Source organism: Mesoplodon bidens (assembly GCF_964165515.1).
Source record: "Mesoplodon bidens genome assembly, chromosome: 2".
Classification (NCBI taxonomy): domain Eukaryota; kingdom Metazoa; phylum Chordata; class Mammalia; order Artiodactyla; family Ziphiidae; genus Mesoplodon; species Mesoplodon bidens.
The window spans coordinates 109,594,911-109,616,904 of record NC_138177.1 but is presented as its reverse complement, the minus strand read 5'-3'; the positions used below and the strand labels follow the sequence as shown (position 1 = coordinate 109,616,904).

General features: G+C 36.7%; 1 protein-coding gene across 3 annotated transcripts in view; it reads left to right on the top strand.

Moving 5' to 3' along the window:
* Window positions 1-21,759, top strand: part of HS2ST1 (heparan sulfate 2-O-sulfotransferase 1) — a gene marked incomplete at its 3' end in the record, with an annotated part of 192,212 nt that extends 170,453 nt beyond the window's left edge. Inside the window, exons 4-7 of one of the 3 annotated variants that reach the window (XM_081224349.1) lie at window positions 4,109-4,247; window positions 16,289-16,386; window positions 18,569-18,726; window positions 19,970-21,759. In XM_081224349.1, coding sequence (XP_081080475.1) covers window positions 4,109-4,247; window positions 16,289-16,386; window positions 18,569-18,726; window positions 19,970-20,199 — 625 coding nt within the window. Of the gene's footprint in view, window positions 1-4,108; window positions 4,248-16,288; window positions 16,387-18,568; window positions 18,727-19,219; window positions 19,279-19,969 lie in introns of those variants that run through there. The other 2 variants (XM_081224350.1, XM_081224351.1) reach the window with 2 other exon arrangements.
* Window positions 21,760-21,994: the final 235 nt, after the last annotated feature.

The window sequence follows — 21,994 nt, the reverse complement described above, 5'->3', positions numbered from 1 at the left end:
CATCTGAGCCCTCCTGAGGAACAGCTCAGATGACTGACCAGGGTTAAAGCTGGAGTCTGCAACTACAGAACATATTTTTCCACTGGTACAAAACTACCTGTTTGGCAAAAGTTTTAAACATACAAACTTAAGAGGATGCTTGTTTCCTAACTAGCTGAGCTAAATGGCCTGATGCTCTTTTATCAGGCCTATTTTCAGTTATAATTCCTTGCCTTTATGTCTATACAGCCATACCATAACTTATAAATAATAGTTCTTATCCATTTTCAGAATAAGTTCACATAGGTTATCTCATTAAAATCATGTTTCATACATATAAGCACCACCCAAAGCCATGCCCCAGAAAGTCATTTCCCAGACAGCAGGAAGAGTTTTGTCAAGTGCCATATCCCTCTTTCACTTCTACTTGGTAAGAATTGCTATCTGTTCCACATGTCAGGGACTAGCAGAAAGCAAAAAAGAAGAGGCATTGGTAGATGTTCTGGGACGAGGTAATTCCCAAGGGAATAGTTCACGTGGATCAGTGGCTAATAATGGAGATGATAAAGGAGGTTCCCAGGGAATCCCACAGTCTTAAGAATGGAGTCATTGCCCCACTGCCCTGTGCTTCCCCCTTTTAGATTCCTCTTACAAGACTCAGCTCTAGCAGTTAAGGTAGCAACTATGTATCCCTGATACCTCCCTACCTACCCTCTTCTCACTAGTGGGTGCACTGTCCCACAAAAAGGCTTTTTTTTTTTTTTTTGCGGTACACAGGCCTCTCACTGTTGCGGCCTCTCCCATTGCGGAGCACAGGCTCCGGACGCGCAGGCCCAGCAGCCATGGCTCACGGACCCAGCCGCTCCGCGGCATGTGGGATCCTCCCGGACCGGGGCACGAACCCGTGTCCCCTGCATCAGCAGGCGGACTGTCAACCACTGCGCCACCAGGGAAGCCCCAGAAGGGCTTTTGTAAGTGGCCAATTAACAACAGTCTATTCAACCTAATTTTAATATCCAACACCTATGTTTCTGACACCTTACTGAACACTAGTGATAAAACCAAGAACAAGAGAGAAACAATCCTCTGCCCTCATGGCAGGATTCTACCCTGATACCTAATCTAACAGTGCCGTATATTTGCAACAATACTGTTTCTTCCATTAAAAATTTGTGAAAAAATTTTTTTACTGAATTGTTGGTTTTATAGGTTTATGAGTTGTTCAGTGAAAAAAAAATGTCCCAAGTTCTAATAAACCAACTCACAAATTTAATATAATAATGTTTTACCAAAAAGTTCTGTGTAGTTGTCAGTATTTCCATATGTACAAAGGATTTTAGTGACTTAGACTTAACACTTACTTAATGGTGAGAAAAGGACTAGAATTCAGGAGAGTTGACCCCTTTTTACACACAAAGCAATTTTATAGAATACAGCCTGTTTGTAAGTTAGGACTTCCTGTTCAGTTAATTTACAATAATTCAGAAGCTAAAAGAATCGAGTTATATCCAGGCACCTTGCTCTTTTCTCTTCTGTGGTCTCTTTTCACTACTCATTTGCTTAAGCATTTAGTATAAAACATTTATAGAATGCCTGCTGTGCGTAAGACATTTATTGTAACAGGCAGAAGTAAGGGGAAAATGTGAAACTAGTTAGGTTAGCTGTGTGCTTTTTAGTGCCTTTGAAAAAATATTTTAGTAAGAAGGGAAATTTGTTATAAGCAGTTAGCTAAATTGAGGGTTTCTGTGGACAGACGAGTAAACATATCAAGATTGTCAAGAGAATAAGCAACTTTCACTATCTCTTACTGAGTCATACAACTTAAGCTTACTTTTCTCATTTCTCACTGTGATTCCCAGTTTTAGAGAGATTGCTGATTTTTTTTAATCTTTCAAATAGTACTAACCAGCGGGCAAGTATTTATGTATACCAGGCCCTGTGAAATATATAAAGGAAGTGTGAAGCACTGTGCCTACCCTCAGGTGGATTATAATGCTATTGGGGAGGAAAGAGTTATAAGAAAAACACTAGCAGGACAAGCCAAGAGTAAAACTGCCTGATAGCAATAGCTCCTGGGTGCAGGTGTCAAATGAAAGCAGATAGTACTGTATGCTGGAGTCATCAGAAAGACTTCCTAGACTTCACAAGATTTTGTTATTGCCTGCTTCAGTTTATTCCAAAACAACAGCCAATAACCTTTTTCCCCCAGCTTTATTGACACATAATTGACATATAACATGGTGTAAATTTAAGGTGTACGATGTGATGATTTGCTATACACATATATTGTGAGATGTTTACCACAGTAAGGTTAGTTAACACATCCTCACCTCACATGAGTACCATTTTGTTGTTGCTGCTGTCGTGATGAGAACATTTAAAACCTACTGACATAGCAACTTTCAAGTATACAGTATGTACAGTATTGTTCATTATAGTCACCATGCTGTACATCAGATTCCATATCATGACACTTCTCTGCTGACTCAGGAAGGCCTCCCTCCTGATACTTAACATGCTCTACAAGGTCCACGTGATCTGCACGTCCTCTACCACCCCCATCTCTCCACTCCCATTCTCTGTTACTGTCCCCTTCCTGATTCTGCTGCAGCCAGATTGACCTCCTTGCTGGTCCTCACAAATGCCTGGCACTTAGCTGCTTTGGGGCCTTCATACTTCAAAGTCTTATCTTCCTGAAACACTTTCTCCTAGACATCTACATGGCTCTCTTCTCATCACATAATAATAGTGCTGCCTCCCTGGAAAACCCTGTTTTGAATTGTACTCTCCCCACTTCTCCCTATTGCATGCACTGCATCATTTCTCTCCTTAGTATTTTTACCATCTAACATATTTACTTATTTATTGGTTTATGTTCTGTCTCTCCCAAGGAGAATGTTAACTCCAGAAGGACGAGGAATTTTGTCCTTTTTTTTCACTGCTGTTTTCCTAATATTAGAATAGTTCCTGGCATATATTGGATACACAAAAAGGTACTTTTTGAATGAATGCATGTAATAGAAAGAATAGGAAAACGAGAAAGGCATTCTAGTTAAGGAAGATAGAATGAGCAAAAGCATGTAAGGAGAAATAGGAGTTGTTGGGAAGCAGAAGAGGTGGGCCTAACTGTAACAGATAGATGTTTCTTGTTTGAGAAGAGTTGAAAATAAAGTTAGATAAGTAAGGTGGAACCCAAGACATAAGGCAAGCAGACATTAACAACCAAACAAAGGAGTTTGGGTTTGAAGTCAACATAAACAGTAGGGGTATTTCAGGTTGCTAAGAAGAGTGATCTAATAAATGAGGAAATATCAGTTGAGAATTGGTATGAAGGTAGACTGAAAGGGAGAGAGACTGGATGCAAGAAAACCAATTCTTATTATTATAAAACCATCAATTATTGCAGTAATCCAAGCAAGAGGCCTACAAAGAGGGCAGTTGTGACAAGAAAGGAAGTGAGGAAGACAGGTCAAATCTCTGAGAAAACCTACAAAAGAAAAAATCAGAAGGACTTGGTAACCGTGCTAAAGAAGAATAAAGGAGAGTCAGGATAATGCTAAGGTTTAAGGCTGGGATAAGTGAGGATATTAGAACAGGAATCAGCTAGACAATTCTAGGATCTGCAAGGGTGGCTAAAGTATACTCCTTCTGTGTTCCTCCAACTCTCTATCATTCCCTAAGGAAATAATGCTGAAGACTTAATGTTTTTCACTTCTATCTTGTCTTTAAAATTAGCGTCACAGAAGTTAGGCTCAAATGATCGCGCTTGTGTGGACTTCTGCTGTATCCATTGACAATGTTTATCTAGTTTGGTGGGTCAGAAGTGAGAAGTCATTGCTATGTGAAATTGAAATGCTTTATGTAATTCTTGCTAGTAAAATTTAAAATTATTTGTCACTCAATTTTCCCTTCTCTCCTTTATCTTCAGCTGTAATTTTAAAATTCTTATTTCTTACTTACTTTATTGTAATATAATCTTAAAATATGTTCTAATCTCCACATACTGTATTTTATTTAAATTAACTCATGTTTTTTACCATATAGAATTAATACCTCAAACTTCAATTTCAGGACACCCCAAACAGAATGAAAGGGTTGATTTCACCTTCTAAATTTTTCTCTATTTCAGATTTGGTGTGAAGAAGAAGCCAATTTACATTAATGTCATAAGGGATCCTATTGAGAGGCTAGTTTCTTACTATTACTTTCTGAGATTTGGAGATGATTATAGACCAGGGTTAAGAAGACGAAAACAAGGGGACAAAAAGGTAATATTTTAGTTTTAGAATTTTTATAAAGCTAATTGTTTATGAAATGCAATGAACAGTGAATGCTTTTAAAATTTATTAATGATTATAAATATATTCCTTGCTTATTGTGGAAACTTTCAAAAGAACCCAAAAGTATGAAGAAGTAAAAATAAAACTACTTTGTAGTTGATATTTTGGAGTATATATAATATTTTGTCCTTTTAAAAAATATTTTACTTTTGTTCTGGAGCTGAATATTTGTTTTATTATAGCCCTATTAATAATTTTCTATGAGATCACTATAATAATTCATTAATATGATATATTTGTGTACATAGTTTGGTTCTCTTAATCTTGATGATGGCAGTTTACGTTGATTTGTGATCATCTGTTTAGGGACACTATTTTGTTAAAGCAGCTTATTTTTTCAGGCAAGATGAGAATAATAGCTTAACAGGGTTCTTACTTAGCAGGTTCAGATTTGAGTTGTCTTCTATTTAAGTGCGTCCTCCAGAGTAGCCCCAGACTTGTTTTTCTAAGAAACCAAACTTTGTCACTTTTCTGGTGGAATACCTATACCAGGACCTCATTGCTCACAGGATTGCCCAAGGCACAGGAGACGCAGTCTGACATAGCCTGAGACCTCCTTCTCCTGCCTCATTTTCCCCTCAGGCACCTAGTGCATCACTGGGTGCCTTACCTGAAATGTCACCGTCCTCCAAACTTATTACTTCATACTTTTGCACACGTCTTCTTCCCTATATTTAGAATGTCTCTCCTTCACTCTGAAAACTCTTTGTTCACCTTTAATATCCAGCTCAAATGTTACCTCTTTCATAAAGTTTTTTCTGGCAGTGAGCCATGTCCCTTTCAAAGTTCCCAGAGCACTCCATTCAAATCGCTGTTTTTAAAATATTTATTTTGTGGTACTTGAATTATTTGTTTACATATATGTCTACTCCAAAAGGCTGTGAACGTCCTGAAGCAGGCGCTATATTTCCTTCACCTTTGTCTCCTCCATATCTAGTACGAGTACGGTGCCGAGTTCATCTGCAAGCATTCAGCAAATGGCTCAGTGAGGGAATTCTGCACCTTTTAAACCAAAAGTGTTGTGTAGTGGTGATGCTAGATACTTGATGTATTATAGTAATTAACACCCAACAATTAATCTTTTTCTAAGTTGGATGTGCCCTCTGTCACATGAGAAGGCAATGGTCCTGTTGTTTTATTTACCTGTTTATGTTTTCTAGTAATTGCTGTTTTTTTCCTTAGTCTCAAGGCTTTAGACAGAAGGTACTGATCCAAACAGTACCCTTTTTTTTCAGCGTCTACTCATCTCTTAGTATTATATAATCTTCTAGAAAAAATATATATAATTATATTATTATGGAGAGTCTGTAAAATTTTGTAAAATCTGTAATATAATGCTTTTGTGACCTAGTACTTTAAAATTTATTGTTAGTTATTTCTAAATTCACTTCAATGCTAACTACTTTCTTTTTTAATTTTAGCCCTATCATTTATACTAGCTCTTATTCAGTAATTGTTAGTATCCATCTCCCTCCTTCAGCTAAAGGAATGTTAGTGTTGGTAAGGAAAAGATTCACAGTCACGTAGGTTCCTACATCTGTCACGTCACGTCAGCCCTGGATACCGTGGTTTTGTGGTTGCTATCCTATATAGTTTAGGGAAATAGGTAAAAATAATACTTAATATAACAACAATAATAGCTCACATCTATTGAGTGCTTCTTGTTTATCAAGCTCTGTTTTAAGTCACATATTATGTATTTTTTCAGGTGTCCTGTACAACAATTTTATGGGATAGTTGCTGTTGTTGTGTCCATTTTACAGATAAGGAAACTGGGGCACAGAAAGGTTAAGTACCTTGCCCAGTGTTATACTACCAGTAAATGGTGGTGCAGGAATTTAAACCCAAGCACTCCAATTCCAGAGCTCACAGTCTTAACCTCTCTATACCCTTGAAAAAGGAGGGAGGGAAAGCAACATGTCACTCGATATTTTTGTATGAGAGATGTTCCAAAGTTGTATATTCAATGCTCACAGAAAAACCCAGGCAGATATTTTAACATAGTCTCCCTTTCATCTTTGAAAGCTTTAGGTAGGTATGCCCTCTCCAGCCTGGAGATTTAACCATTCTTCACCCTAATGATGATAGGTCTTGGTTTGTTTTTTTTATGTCATTATAAAGTACATACTAATACACCTGTTTATTTAGATGTAATATTAGTAACATCAGCAAAATACTATTGTATTACCTTAATTCTCATGAGGACAGGGCCATCTTCAAATGCTTTGTCAAAGTAAAGAATTACTTTGTTTTGTGATAGGCAAAATAGACCTTTTCAGTCTTGAAACATATTGAAACACACGTTTTTAATAATTTGGTTTGTTTCTCATGACATAAATGTTGGTAACATTCTGGCACCTACTAAGTTAAATAAGGTTGTTATATTGCAAATAATTCCATAATATCTTTAACTGGCAAGAGTTTTCTTTAATAAACTCATAATGTGTAAAGTTGGTAAGACTTCATGGCATATAACATTTTGGAAGATGGCAGGGTATTTGAAGATAACAGGGATTAAAAAGTGGCTATGATGATGCAGGGAATACCTGGCAAAGACTAAGCCTGGAAATACCTTACAATGGCTTCATTTCCAATTTCTGGTTACACTGTCAATAATTTCAAAGCCATTTTAGTCATATGTATATGCCTGTGATAGCTTTCAGTTGATCTTGTAAGGAACATAAGCTTTGTTTTATTTGGGAGATTTCAAATACTCTGTTTTTCAAACTTTATACCTAGAGTTTTGCATAATTTAATCTCTGTCCCAGTACCTGGAAAATAGGGATATTTAGTAATCCAAAGGTCAGCATTCAAGAACTACAATATATAAATCAGTGGTTCTCAAACTTTTTAGTCTCAGAACTCCTTTTACTCTTTTTATTGAGGACTGCCAAGGAGCTTTTATCTATGTGGGTTATATCTATTTCTGTTAATATTTACCAATATCAGTAAATTTGCCAATTGACTGAGAAAAATTTAAAATAGTAACTAATTTAATAGTAACAGTAGGAGACCATAATATGGTAACATAAATAATATATTTTAATGCAAATAACCATTTTCAGAAAAAGGTATAAATAGTGGCATTTTACATTTTTACAAATTTTTTAAACACCTGATTTAATATAATATAGACAGCTGGATTTTCATATCTGCTGCTGAATCAGTCTATTTAATACATTCTTTTGGTGAAGTGTATGAATAAAATTCAGCTTTACACAGATATGTAACTAGAAAAGGCAGTATTTTAATAGCCTTTTCAGAAAATTGTGGAAATTCTTCTTTAATATTACACTAAAACTTAACTAGTAGTAGTTTCTTAAAGTTATTGAAGTGTGGAATCTGAAACCATAGCAGTTAACCTTTTATGTTCTGTTGCATTAAAATCCACTGATATATTTTATACTTTGAATGGATTTTTTAACCAAGCATAATTTTTTAACCTCATGTATTGGTCATTTGGAACACATTAGTTCACTGAGTTATGTGGATCTTCCAAGTGTTGGCACATTTTATTATACAATATCAAAAATTCACATTCATTAATGTCACCACTTATCTCATCAGAAAAGTCTTTAAGTATTGGGAAACTGTCAGGCTTATGGTGACAGATGAAGCAAAAATAAATTTAAATTTTTATATTTTTTAGTTTGAAAGCTTAGCTTTTATCACTGGCACCCACAGGATTTCTCCACCTTGACACTATTGTTGCTTTTGGCCAGAGAATTCCTTGTTGTGAGGGCTGCCTACACATTGTAGGACATTTAGCAGCATCTCTGACCTCTACCTAGTAGCATCTCCCCTACACCCCCCAGGTGTGAGAACGAAGAAGTTCTCCAAACATTGCCTGATGTCACCTGGGGGTCAAAACAGCGCCAGTTGAGAACCGCTGGGCTACTAAGACTGTCAGTTATTTTCTTTCAAGTGGCAGGCCCACTTTGTTCATTTTGAGAAAACATTAACCAAATACCCAAGTTTGAATAGTTTGTCTCTCAGGCCTTCTTTCAGCATAGGCCTTCTTATAGCTTCCAAATAACTACACCTATAATTCTCATCACTCACATTTTCTAAATATGTAAATATTTACCTTATGAATATTTCAGTTTTGTACTATCCTATAGATTATTAAGCATTTTTATTAATTATTGTTTTATTAGCAGAACACCAAGGGGATTATACTTATGGAAAGAGTATATAGTTACATGCTGTAAATAACAGTCTAAAGGAGAATCAGTTTTTGCTTAAGAAATACTCATTGATCTCAGAGATCACAATTCCTACCCCAATTTGCTTTTCGTATTTCTTACTCTAAACTAACTAGACTTATTGACAGCTGTAGGAATTATAATGAATTCAGAATATTATACCTAAAAATATGTATTAGTTTATAAAAGATATTAATGAGGTTAGAAGAATTCCATACTTAGCCACTACCTGATCCTACTACTGGCTTACAAAATACTGCTTCAGTAGTCCTTTGCAATTCATAATCCCCTGACTGTGGTTTGCTTATGGAACATGGATTTTACACAAAAGCATTTGAGAACTTATTACTGTTTGCTTAGAAAGTGTTTTATATGTAAAAAGCACCACAGGAAAGCAATATAAATCTTTGCAGTTCATATTTAAAGGTTTGATAACTCTTTGTTGTAGACCAGTTTCTTTATCTTAGTAAAAGGTACAATCCAGAGTCAGCCTTGACCTGTCATCTTCCCAGGCTTCTGATCAAACTACTATATATGTGGTTCCTTTCACCAAAAGAGAGAAAATGGAAAGAAAAGTTCATTGTAATGAAGTTGAAGAAAGAGATGATGAGTTCAAACTGGACATTATTTTTAGTCATGTATAAGCAGATGGAAATATCCACTAGAAATGTATTTGTGTCTCAAGAAATAAATCTGAACTTAATCATAGATTTGGGAGTCATCAGAATTAGGTGGGAGTTGAAACAAGGGATTGAATGAAATTGCACTTGGGAGACATATAGAGTATGAAGAGAGGACCAAACGAAAAAGGAAGAAGAAGAAGAGGGGGTGCAAATATGTAGCTCTGGGGAATGACAACATTTAAGGGGTAGGCAAAGGGAGGGAAGCACACCAAGAAGACTGAGGTTGGAGAATCAGAAGACAAACCTGGCGAGTCCTTGAAATGCATGGAAAAATAATTTCAATCACGAAGAGGTTAGTGAATTGAGAATTTAAAACTTTCCCTTAGACTTGTCAATGGGGAGGTCAGAGAAGGTGTTTATGTGGAATCCAAAGGGTTGAGGAGTAACCGTGAGAAGTTAAGACTGAGAGGAAAGACTACTCTTGAGATAGAAATTTGGCTTTGAAGGGAGCAAAAAACATGAGAAATGTTTTACTAAAGAAGACAGATACTTGGGCATATTAATATACCTGAAGAGAGCAAGGGGTGATGATGGAAGAAACTGGAGGAAAATTGGTGAAGCAGGGTCTCAGAAGGGAGTGAGAAAGGGTATTTAAAGATAGGAGGAAATACTTTTTTACAGATGAGGGCAGTAGGGGCTGCAGATGCAGATAAGCTTTTATCTGAGCAGGAATCAAGGGAGCTCACTCTCAGCTTCAGTTTTCTGTATAAAATATGGAGCAAGGTCATTTGTAGAAAAGGGTTTGAATGTAAATATAATTGCCATCACTATCAAGCATCAAATTTTGTTTATTTTAACCTACAATTCTAGGAATTAAATATTTAAACTAATAATCTAAATAGTCTAAAGAATATTTTGATATTTCCTGTTTTTAAAAACATTTGTATGTAGTTCACAAAAAATTGCTCTTTCTAAGCATAGATGGTGTTTAAGTGAAAAAGCTGATCATAACTTTTTGTTTCTCTGGTGTACTGAACTGAGTTTTGTTTTTGCTTTTTATTTTAAGAAGAAATTTTATAAGAGAAAAACATTTATTTATAGAAAATTCTATTTCTGAAATGTGGTCAGAATGTTTAGGAGAAGGTGAATAGAAGTTAGCAAATGAGTGGGAAAGTTCTGGTGGGCAGCACTTGATTGACAATCGTCTTCTGTGCTGTGAGTAGAGAAGCCCAAGGGCTGATGTCACTGTTGGAGTCAGTGGAGAAGTTCATCTTGATTAAGACGCCAGTGGATTGATTCATTGAGCTGTATGCGGTCAAGATGGTATTGAGTTTCATTAACTTGATTTCACTCACTAGGAAATGCTTGGTTTACTTTATGCATCACGTATTTATAGAGAAAAAGAGGGACTTCCCTGGTGGCGCAGTGGTTAAGAATCCGCCTGCCAATGCAGAGGACACGGGTTTGAGCCCTGGTCCAGGAAGATCCCACATGCTACTGAGCAGCTAAGCCCATGCACCACAACTACTGAGCCTGCGCTCTAGAGCCCGCGAGCCACAACTACTGAGCCCATGTGCCACAACTTCTGAGCTTGTGTGCCACAACTACTGAAGCCCTTGAGCCTAGAGCCTGTGCTCTGCAACAAGAGAAGCCACCGCGATGAGAGAAGCCCGCGCACCGCAATGAAGAGTAACCCCTGCTTGCTGCAACTAGAGAAGGCCCGCACGCAGCAACGAAGACCAAACACAGCCCAAAATAATAATAAATAAATAAAATAATAAAGTATGAAAAAAAATTTTAAAAAGGAGAATTTCTGTTTTACATTAAGATCTAGCACACTCATGTATGTTTGCCAATTTTTGATTATTTGTATTTGTTTTTTTTTTCTTTACATCTTCCTTGCTATGGCCTATCTTTGGGTTGTTTCTTTTAAGTTGATAGGAGTGAAACACCTCTGCCAAATGATAAGAAGGAACTATAAAGGAGGCAAAACCCAAACTATTTTTCCACTTTTATATTATCTAATAAAATGTTTGGTAGGTGAATTAGGGTAGATGCTTCTGAAACAAAGAAATTAAAATGCTTAGGTAGATTTTTTCTGTCATACATAAAAGCCTAAAGGTGAGGGGCCCAGGATTTTAGAGCAGCTTTGCTGCACACAGTCATTCAGGGAGCTGGGTTCCTGCCATATGGTTACTCTGCTACCCTTCAGGGGCTTGCCCTTGTGTGCTCGGTTTAATTTGGGTCACCACAACATCTGCCTTCCAGCTCATGGGAAGGAGGGAAGTTAGAGGCCCACCAGTTTCCTTTTAACCAAGTGACCCAGAACTTGCTCACATCACTTTTGCCCCCAGTCTCCTGGCAAGAACTTAGTCATATGGCCATACCTAACTGCAAGAGAGGCTAAACTCTATGACTGTGGAAGAAGGGAAGAACGGATTTTGGTGGTAACTCTTATACTGCCAGAGTAGGCTAGCAGATTTTAAACTACTGGCCAAAAATAAACTTGAAGATTATCTACAGATTTTGTTTGAAATACTAAAATACTTTTAGTATTTTAGAACACAGGAAGAAGGAGTTGGCTAACTAGAGAATTGGGTCAAAATAGCCATCCTGCATGCTTATTCATTAACCAGTTTTAATTCCAATAGTGGATATTTAAATTTCCAAATTTTTCCATATAGTGACTCTATGGAAACTTTTAATACTGCAGCCTCTTTCAATGTCCTATTTTCTTATTGGGTTGGCCAAAAAGTTCCTTCGGTTTTTAAGTAAAAATATTAGACACATTTTTCATTTTCACTGAGAACTTTATTGAACAACATATTCACCATTTTGTTCCACTACCTTCTGCCATTTTTCAGGCAACTTCATAATTCCATCTTCCCAAAACTTTTTAAAGAACCATTCTAGGTGCCTTTTACAGTCTTCCAGGGAATTGAAATTTTTTGCATTAAGAGAATTTTGTAAACACCGGAATAAATGGGAATCCAAAGGTGCAATGTGTGGTGAATACGGTGGGTGAATCAGAACTTCCCAGCCAAGCTGTAACAGTTTTTTGCCTGGTCATCAAAGAAACATGTGGCCTTGCCATATTCTGATGGAAGATTATGTGTCTTCTGTTGACTAATTCCCGACGCTTTTCGTCGAGTGCTGCTTTCAGTTGGTCTAATTGGGAGCAGTACTTGTTGGACTTAATTGTTTGGTGTTCCGAAAGGAGCTCATAATAGAGGACTCCCTTCCATCCCACCATATACACATCACCTTCTTTAGTTGAAGACCGGCCTTTGGTGAGGTTGGTGGTGGTTCATTTCACTTGCTGCACGATCTCTTCCGTTCCATATTATTGTACAGTATTCACTTTTCATCGCCCATCACAATTTGTTTTAAAGACAGAACATTTTCTTTACGTTTAAGTACCAAATAGCATGAGAAAATATAGTCAAGAAGGTTTTTTTTCGCTTAACTTATGTGGAACCCTAACATCAAAGCGATTCACATAACCAAGCTGGTGCAAATGATTTTCAGCGCTTGATTAGGATATTTTGAGTATGTCGGCTATCTCCTGCGTGGTATAACCTTGATTGTTCTCAATTAATGTCTCGATTTGATCACTATCAACTTCAACTGGTCTACCTGACCGTGGAGCACTGTCCAGCAAGAAATCTCCAGCACAAAACTTCACAAACCACTTTGGACACATTCGATCAGTCACAGCACCTTCTCCATACACTGCACAAATCTTTTCTTGTGTTTCAGTTGCGTTGTTACCTTTCTTGAAATAATAAAGCATAATATGCTGAAAATGTTGCTTTTTTTCTTCCATTTTCAATATTAAAATGACTACACAAAAATTCACCAATTTTGATGTTTTTTAAAAATGCACGTTGATATGACAGCTGTCACAATACAATTTAACAAAATGTTTTGAATGAAGTTAAAGACAACTAAGCACTACTAGAGCCATCTTATGGAAAAAAACGAACAAACCTTTTGGCCAACCCAATACATTTAAGCAAAATCTTTTTAATGTCTTTGAATCTTACACGCACACATACACACACACAGTGGTGGTACAGTTTATGAGTTCACTCACAATCACCTTAGTAATTCATTTCTTTTTCATCTGATACTCTATTCAGATGGAGGTATAATGAAGCAGAGCACCTCTTCTGAACTTCAGAAGCACTGTACTGTGATTTAGGATTTGTTTGAAATTGATTAGGCGTGAAATCAGAAACCTTCTGATATATCACCACTGGGTTTATTGGAACCTGAGATACGGTAGAGATAGATACATAGGTTGTTTTCTTTTTATTAGCTGCAAGGTGGCATAAATGATAATAAAACCACTTTTTAGAAAGTGACTTAGACCAGCAAATCTAAATCAGACCATCTAGTAAATTTCAGACATACTGTAATGGCCATTGCAATGGGGTGGATTGAGTGTTAAGTGTAAACTGAGATGTTTTCACTTAAAAAAAATAGATAGATTGATATGGATGTGTGTGTGTGTATATATATATTGGGGGGTGGGGGGGAAATCCTAAGAGAATTTGAGACAACTCTAAGGAACTGTCAAAATGTTTCATGAAAAAATTTTAGTGCCCCTGTCTTCATCTCAACTAGAATTGTACCTTTAATGCTCATGCAAAATCTCCGAAGTGCGGTCTTTCCAGCCATTTACAAATATTGATTATGCAAACAATTGATATAACAATGTATTGTATGCTATGGAGGACACAATGATTGTGCAAACAGTTGGTATAGCAATACATTGTATGCTGTGGAGGACACAAATGCATACTATACTGCATGATCCCTACAATAAGTGTTTTCTATAGTTCAGGAGAGAACATAATACAATTTTTTTTCCGAAGTACATGAAGCAAGTTATATAAATAACATACCTGGGTCTTAAGAGCTGGCTATTACAAGGCAGTATTTAATTCATTTATATGAGTTAAAAAAAAATGAGTGACTTTAGGCCAGAGTAGTCATTGGAAAGCTAGTCTTCATGTAAACTAGATTGGTGGAGGGAAGCACTTTCAGAGGAAGAAAATGTAGTCAGCAAAATATATGGATTTGCAGGTACATATGACATGCTTGAGAAACTGTAAAACAGGTGAACCTGGTAAAGATGGAAGTTATACATGGAGATAAGGCTAGACTTGCACACTGAGGTCAGATTATGAAGCATTCTTTAAAGCCAGGATAAAGAGTTTGTATTTCTCTTTTTAAAAAGATATTGGAAGCTATTGAAGTTTTCTGAGTAGAGGATGTTAGAAGTGACTACTTAGACTAATCTGGTAGTCTAAGAGCAGATTGAAGGAAGGGAGGGAAGGGAGCCCAATTAGGAAGTGATTGTAAGAATGGAAACATGACATGGTAAGATCCTGATGGAAGTAAGATTGGGAAAAAAAAAAAAAAGATGCATTGGAAAGACATTACCTCAAGGATGTTAAGTGAGGGAGAGGAAAAATAAAGAAATGTTCTGAGATCTTGAGTCTGAATTACAAGGGGCAATGTCATCCTATTGCCAGAAATATTGAATATGAGGTAATACTGGAAATTCAAATGAAAAGGCATACTAGGTATCAGAAGATAGGTAAGAGGTGATGGATCTGGGGGTACAGATTTGGAAGTCTTTTGCCTAGAAATTATAAATGAAGCCAAGGAAGTGTGAATAAGCTACGGAAGGGAGTGGGTAAAGAGAAGACAGCTGAGTTTCCATACTTGGTAGAAGGACCAAAACATGCCTTAAAAGAAGATAGTGATAGTACATTCAGAAAGGTACAGAGAACCAACAAAAAGCCAAAAAGGGAAGTGTTCGAAGAAATAGACAACGCTGTGGAGGTCAAGGAGAACAAGAACCAACAAAACATTGTATTTGACTATTAGGGAGGAGAGGTGGGGAGAGAAAGACAGATGTAGACACATCCCATTTATTGAGTGCCTACAGTGAACCACTCTTTGTGGTAGATTCTTTTATATCCATGATTTTATTTCTTCCTCAAAGTAAGATTATGTCCTCCTTTTTCAGATGAGGAAACTAACACAGAACTTACGTTTTTCTGGGTTCAAGATTCAAACCCAAGTCATAAATCTTTTTCCTATATCATGGTGAAGGTCATCTGTAAAAGAAATGGGCAAATCAATTGTGGGCTGCAGTTTGCTGTTGCCTCTTAAATGTTGCCAGAATAAAGATAATTATTCCACTATACCTCTAGCCATAGTCAGATCTAAGGGTTTGGGGTCCTATTCTTACTAGATTTTTGGTTGAAAGGGACCTTTGAATTTATCTAATTTTATAGATTAGAAAGTGAGGTTTGGAGGCCATAAAGACTTACTCAAGATAGGGTCACACCTGGTTCTAGAAACTCAGGAGTCTGGACTCTGGATGCGTTCTCTTTCTACTTTTATGTACCCCCTCTTCTCAGAAATAACAGGTGGTATTTATAGATGTCTACTCCAACAGCCTGAGCTCTTAAGTTTGTTCTCTGGCATCTTAATATCATTTCAAATAGATAACGCCTACTGTAAAAATGCCTGTGACAGACAGTAAGTACTAAAGAAAGTGAAGTTGATTTAATTTTAGATCCATAACCTGTGAGTCTCTTTCCCTTTTAATTAATTTAGTTAGATGCATTTGGAGAGGAGGGCATGCAAGTCATAAGTATCCAGGGTCACTTTTGCTTTGTACAATGATTTTTTTGTTTGTTTTAATGAGAAAAGGGGAAAAGACTTAAGTGTAGTCCTACCTTATATTCTTTTCAAATAATTGTTTCACAAAGAGTATCTTTAACCTTGTTTTTATTTAATTTACTTCAGTAAGGGGATAGAAAATATAAATACACAAATTCAACATAAACCAGTACTTAATTTCAAGGATAAGTTGTTATCTGGGGGATGTTCCATTCATATAGTAAAAGAATCTTATAAACACTGGTATAAAACAAAGATGAGAGAACAACCCATGTTTGACTTTGCTCAGTATCTCAAGTATGTTTTTGTAACCTATCACTTTAATTCACTACTCGTCCCATCCACTGCCATTTATTTAATAACTTACCACATTAAAATATTTGGTAGGTGAGACTCGGGTTTATGGCTCACATGTGCTGCTTTGTCTTTTTTCCAGACCTTTGATGAATGTGTAGCTGAGGGCGGCTCAGACTGTGCTCCAGAGAAGCTTTGGCTTCAAATCCCATTCTTCTGTGGCCACAGCTCGGAATGCTGGTAGGGAGATAAAGCTAGCTTCAATCAGTAATCTATTTATTATCTCTATAATCTGTATTTCACAAGGGTGAGGGCTAGGTGTAAGGAAGTTCGTGAAAGACCAGACCAAAAATAACATGTAATTAAGTAATACCTAGTTTTTAGTTACCTTTAAGTTCATTGAAAGATTCTCCATGTAAAACATACTTGCAATGATTTCTCAGATGCTGGTTTTTAAATTTTTTTGTTTTTGGTGTTATGTGTCTTGCTATGTTCTAACAGTGATCTTAATTAGAGGTCAGGGGTCCTTTCATAAACCTCATTTTCTCCTAAGCTTATTGTTTGAGCCATCCATTTTAGATCAAGAAGAGGCTTAGTGGGTAAATTATTCACCTGGATTTCCTGTTACACTGATTTGACTTTGAGAGAAGCCAAGGTAAAATAAAGATATTTTATCTTTAATAGAGTTCATTTCCTCAGAATGTGCTGAGTTTTCAGTTTAAAAAAATAATGGTACGTATTTGTTCTAATCAATCATTTTAATAGGAAAAGTAGAGAAAAACAGGAACACATTCAAAGTTAGTATCTTCCTTAAAACCATGAGTGATATAAGGAATGCCTTCTGTTCTTTCCATCATTATTTGAGATATAGTATTAGATTACTGTGAACCTTAAGGTCCTACTTAATAGATTATATCAACGCATAATACAGTTGACCCTTTGAACAGCACAGGTTTGAACTTCGCGGGTCCACTTACATGCAGATTTTTTAAAATAAAGATGTATTACAGTACTACATGATCCGTGGTTGGCTGAATCCTCAGATGTGGAGCTGGGGATATGGCGGGCTGACTGTAAAGTTATATGCAGATTTTCAAGTGGGGAATGGGGGATCGGGTCTGGCTGGCACCCCTAGATGCTCGTGTTGTTCAAAGGTCAACTGTAATAACGTAACAATTGGAAGCTTAGAAAGAATGTCTTCTCAATTTTTAATCATTTCCTTACAACAGGGATCAGTAGATTACAACCCAGACACCAAATTTGGCCCATCACCTGCTTTTATAAATAGTTTTATTGGAAGACAACCACATCTATTTATTTACTTATTGTCTGTAGCTGTTTTCACACTGCAAGAGCAGAGTTAAGTAACCAAGTGACCAAGACTATATGACCTGCAGACCCATCTCCGGCTTTACTCTCTGGCTCTTTAGAGGAAAGGTTGCCACCCCTACCTTAGAGCAGTAGAGAGTATATCTCTCCATTGGGCATTACTGAGGAGATTTTAATCACACTTCTTTAGTATGCCTCCTCGATTCATAGAACTGGGAGGCACCTGAGAAATCAACTCATTTGCTTCCCCAGCTTCCCACCGCCCACGCCAGCTTTTTAATGGCTGAGAAAACAAGCTCAGAAAGGTAAAGTCATCAGCTCAATATCACACTGCTTAAAGGCAGAGCTTGGCATTAGGGTTAGGGAATGTCAGTGCTAAAAAGAACCCAAAGGCATAGTTTATTTAGGGCCAAATCTCTATTAACAGCCATTAGCTAAAAACGTGAAAAATAAAAATAAAAGATTCTTAGCAGAGCCATTTCTTATCCTATTTCTGTTTTTAAGAAATATCAGAAAAACCTAAACTCATAAATTAAATGAAGATAATCGCTACACAAAATTGCTTAGAACTTCCTAGAGAGCTCTTAAAAATGAACGAAGTTTAGAGTACAGTTGACCCTGGAACAAGGCGGGGGTTAATCCCGGTATAATTTATAGTTGGTCCTTTGTATCCACGATTCCTTCGATCTGCGGATTCAACCAACCATGGTCCATGTAGTGCTGTAGTATCTACTATTGAAAGATATTTGTGCAGGTCAAGCCCATGTTGTTCAAGGGACAGCTGTAGTTAACAAAAATTAAATGCACTCATACTAAATCAGATGGGAGGATATGTATACACATTTCTTAACTGTTCAAATTAAGTGTCCTCTACTAAAATCTGAGTTAGCCCTGCATAGTTGAGCAGAAACTGGGGACAGAGGCAAAGGAAATTAGAAACAGGTGTACCTCCCAAAGGACATTAATAAAAGGGCATTAATGCTTTGGATGGACATGTGTTTATCTGTTTTTTCCATAATATACAGTGTCAAAGGCATCAAAAGTATTTAGCAGATTTCACAACCAATTTTTTTATTCCTTTTTTTGGTTTTAGGAATGTAGGAAGCAGGTGGGCTATGGATCAAGCCAAATATAACCTAGTTAATGAGTACTTTCTGGTGGGAGTTACTGAAGAGCTTGAAGATTTTATCATGTTATTGGAGGCAGCTTTGCCCCGGTTCTTCAGGGGTGCTACAGAGCTCTATCGTACAGGTATATAAGGATGGGTTTCTTTTTCAAGCTGTCCTTAACTTTGTTTGCCACTTGCAAAATATGTGTGATTTGAAGTTTGTTGAATAAAACTCCAGAAAGGCAGGTACGTTGTCTGTTTCTCCTCACCATTTTCAATACAAAACAGTACATGGCACACAGATGGTATTCATTAAATATTTTTTAATGAATAAACATGCACGAGATTATAATTAAAAGGCATTGTAGGTATAGTGGAAAGATACAAACTACAAGGCCAGCCTTAGAAATGTGTGATGTTCAGTAATGCCAGCCATACATTCCACCCTTTAGACATGTCTAGTGCTATTTAGGTAGGGGTAGGATGGGGAGACTGAGTCACATTGATAATGATCCTGTGCTATGTCACAGTGCTCCTAAAAAAATGCTTCAGCAGCCGTGACAGTATTACATATCTGAAAGTGACCGTGCTGGTCCAATCTAATTCTGATTTTTTTTTTTTCTGTTCTTTGGTAAGATACAATCAGAGGAACTCTTTTCCTGGAGTATGCATGTGCCCTAGCTTTTAACACATAGGTAGGTATAGAGAATAGGTTATGATAAATCAGCACTAAGTTTGAAAATAGGTATTTTATCATGTCTTTAAAAACAAACTAGTCAGAGCACCAAGCATTTGAAAATACAGCATGTAAGGTGACAGCCTACACTTTACCAAGTGGCCATTCTTACTTTTTTTTAAAATAAATTTATTTATTTTTGGCTGCATTGGGTCTTCGTTGCTGTGCGTGGGCTTTCTCTAGTTGCAGCAAGCGGTGGCTGCTCTTTGTTGCGGTGTGCGGGCTTCTCATTGCAGTGGCTTCTCTTGTTGCGGAGCACGGGCTCTAGATGCGCGGGCTTCAGTAGTTGTGGAGCATGGGCTTAGTTGCTCTGCAGCATGTGGGATCTTCCCAGACCAGGGCTCGAACTTGTGTCCCCTCCATTGGCAGGCAGATTCCCAACCACTGCGCCACCAGGGAAGTCCACGATTCTTACTTTTATTATTTGACATCTCATTAAGTCTTTAACAAGGGTAAGGATTTGCATTACAAAGGAATAAATCACAGTTCTAGTATGATTAGGGCACTGTTTTTGCCTGAATGATATTAATACAAAACAATTATGCTCTTCCATGTGTCATATTAACTTAAACCATCTCTTCAAATAAACAGGCATTGATCTTTTGTGTGTTCTCAGAATTTATTTACCTTTTCTCTTTTTCCTTTGTAAGTAGGAAAGAAATCTCATCTTAGGAAAACCACAGAGAAGAAACTCCCTACTAAACAAACCATTGCAAAACTACAGCAATCTGACATTTGGAAAATGGAGAATGAGTTCTATGAGTTTGCACTAGAGCAGTTCCAATTCATCAGAGCCCATGCTGTACGAGAAAAAGATGGAGACCTCTACATCCTTGCACAGAACTTTTTCTATGAAAAGATTTACCCTAAATCGAACTGAGTACAAGGTGTGGCAGTTAGATTCTTGAACTACAACTTTGACCCTGTCTTCACCTTAGTTCTCAGCTCCACAACTTGGATTGCTGATGGGTGTGTAAGATAATTTGTATTGAACTGAGTTAGGATACAGATAGTGACGTCAAGGAAGTAGATTCTGGCTGATATGTCAGTGGTCTAGGAAGTTTAAGTTTCAGCCTTTTTTTTTTTTTTTTTCTGGTTAAATTTTGGTGGGAGTTATAACCTCCTGCCTGGACAAAACCTACACATCACCTAAAATAAACACATAGCAGGTCTAATTGAAGGCTAAATAATGAAATACAATTTCAGAAAAAGTTCTGATACTCTGTTTTTGATAAAGCATTTTTTTTTCAACTAACCATGAATGAAGATGAATCCATTTGCTACTTCCACCTTCACCTGGAGGTTTGGGTTATACACTTCTACTGGATAGTGTTATTAACTGTTTGGCAGTGTGTACTTTGTTTTTGTGAATCACGTCCCATGAAATTTATTGAAATGTTTGGTCACGTTTGCTAAGACTGTATCTGCTGTAGTTGGAACTGCCCATATTTATGTAGGTCATTTTAATTTTCTTAAAAAATGATTATTAGTGTTAAAAATCAATTTAAATCATTATTAATACTGTGAAAAGAATCAAAGCAGTATTTCTCATTCCTGTCTCCCCAGTATCTAAGATTGGGGAAACACTTCAAAGAATATTGACATTGCCTGAAGTTTTGGTTAAGGCTTCCACACATTAATATCAAAAAAGTAAGTTTAGTATTTGTTTCTCCATGGGTTATTTGTAAAGGTGTAAACTGAGGTATTGGTGAGTCCATATTATAACTCCATTTAGTGAGCTGTGGTATGGGTAGGATTTTCCTACTTCTTCTGTACTTTGACTTGTAGACTATTTTTACTAAGGTGCTTTATAATGTGTTTTAAAGCATTGCATTTACAAAAAGAAAAAAATGGAAAATGCTGTAAATATTGCATATTTTATGTATTTGGACCAAAAGATTATAAGTAATTAGACAAAAGTGGTTTTGCACCAATTTTATTATGTCAAGTAAAACCATCAGACCTACTGTTCTTGTATTTCTCATTTAACTTTACTGTTAAGACATCACTGCAATGAACTTCAATAACCTTTCAATTTTGATACACAGTACATTATTCATAATTGGGGGCAGTAGTTATAGTGGAAAGAGTACTGAATGAGGAGTCAGAAAACTTGATTTCTTGTCCTGGCTCTGCCACTTACCAGCTGTGTGATCTTGGGCAAGTCACTTAATCTCTCTCTGCCTCAGCTTCCTCATCCTGCAGTGAGGATGATAATACCTGTCCTACCTACCTCACAGGGGTGTTGTGAGGATTAAATGAGATGGCATGTGAAAGCACTTTGAAAACTGTAAGACGGTATATAAATGTAAGGTATTATGGAAACATCTTTAACATATAGTTTCATACCATTCGTTTTTTAACAAAGAAAGAGAAGAGTCCAACTATAAGCTAGTTGAAAAAACAGTTAATCTCTTGATATAAATTTGTGTTTAATAAATATCTTCTCAGTGTTTTATCTTCCCTGTTTCAAACAACTATTGAAATATTGAAACACCTGTGAACTCTTTACAGTTTCCTGAGCAGCTGCTTGAGTTCAGGAGGTTCCCTGTTTGAAAAAAGATTTCATTAGCTGACTCAGGGCAAGGGAAAATTTGCTCTTCAAATTTGGAAGATTTTTCTGTTTTTATTTTACATTACCGTTCAGAAAGGGTAGCTATTTTATACCTCTGTTT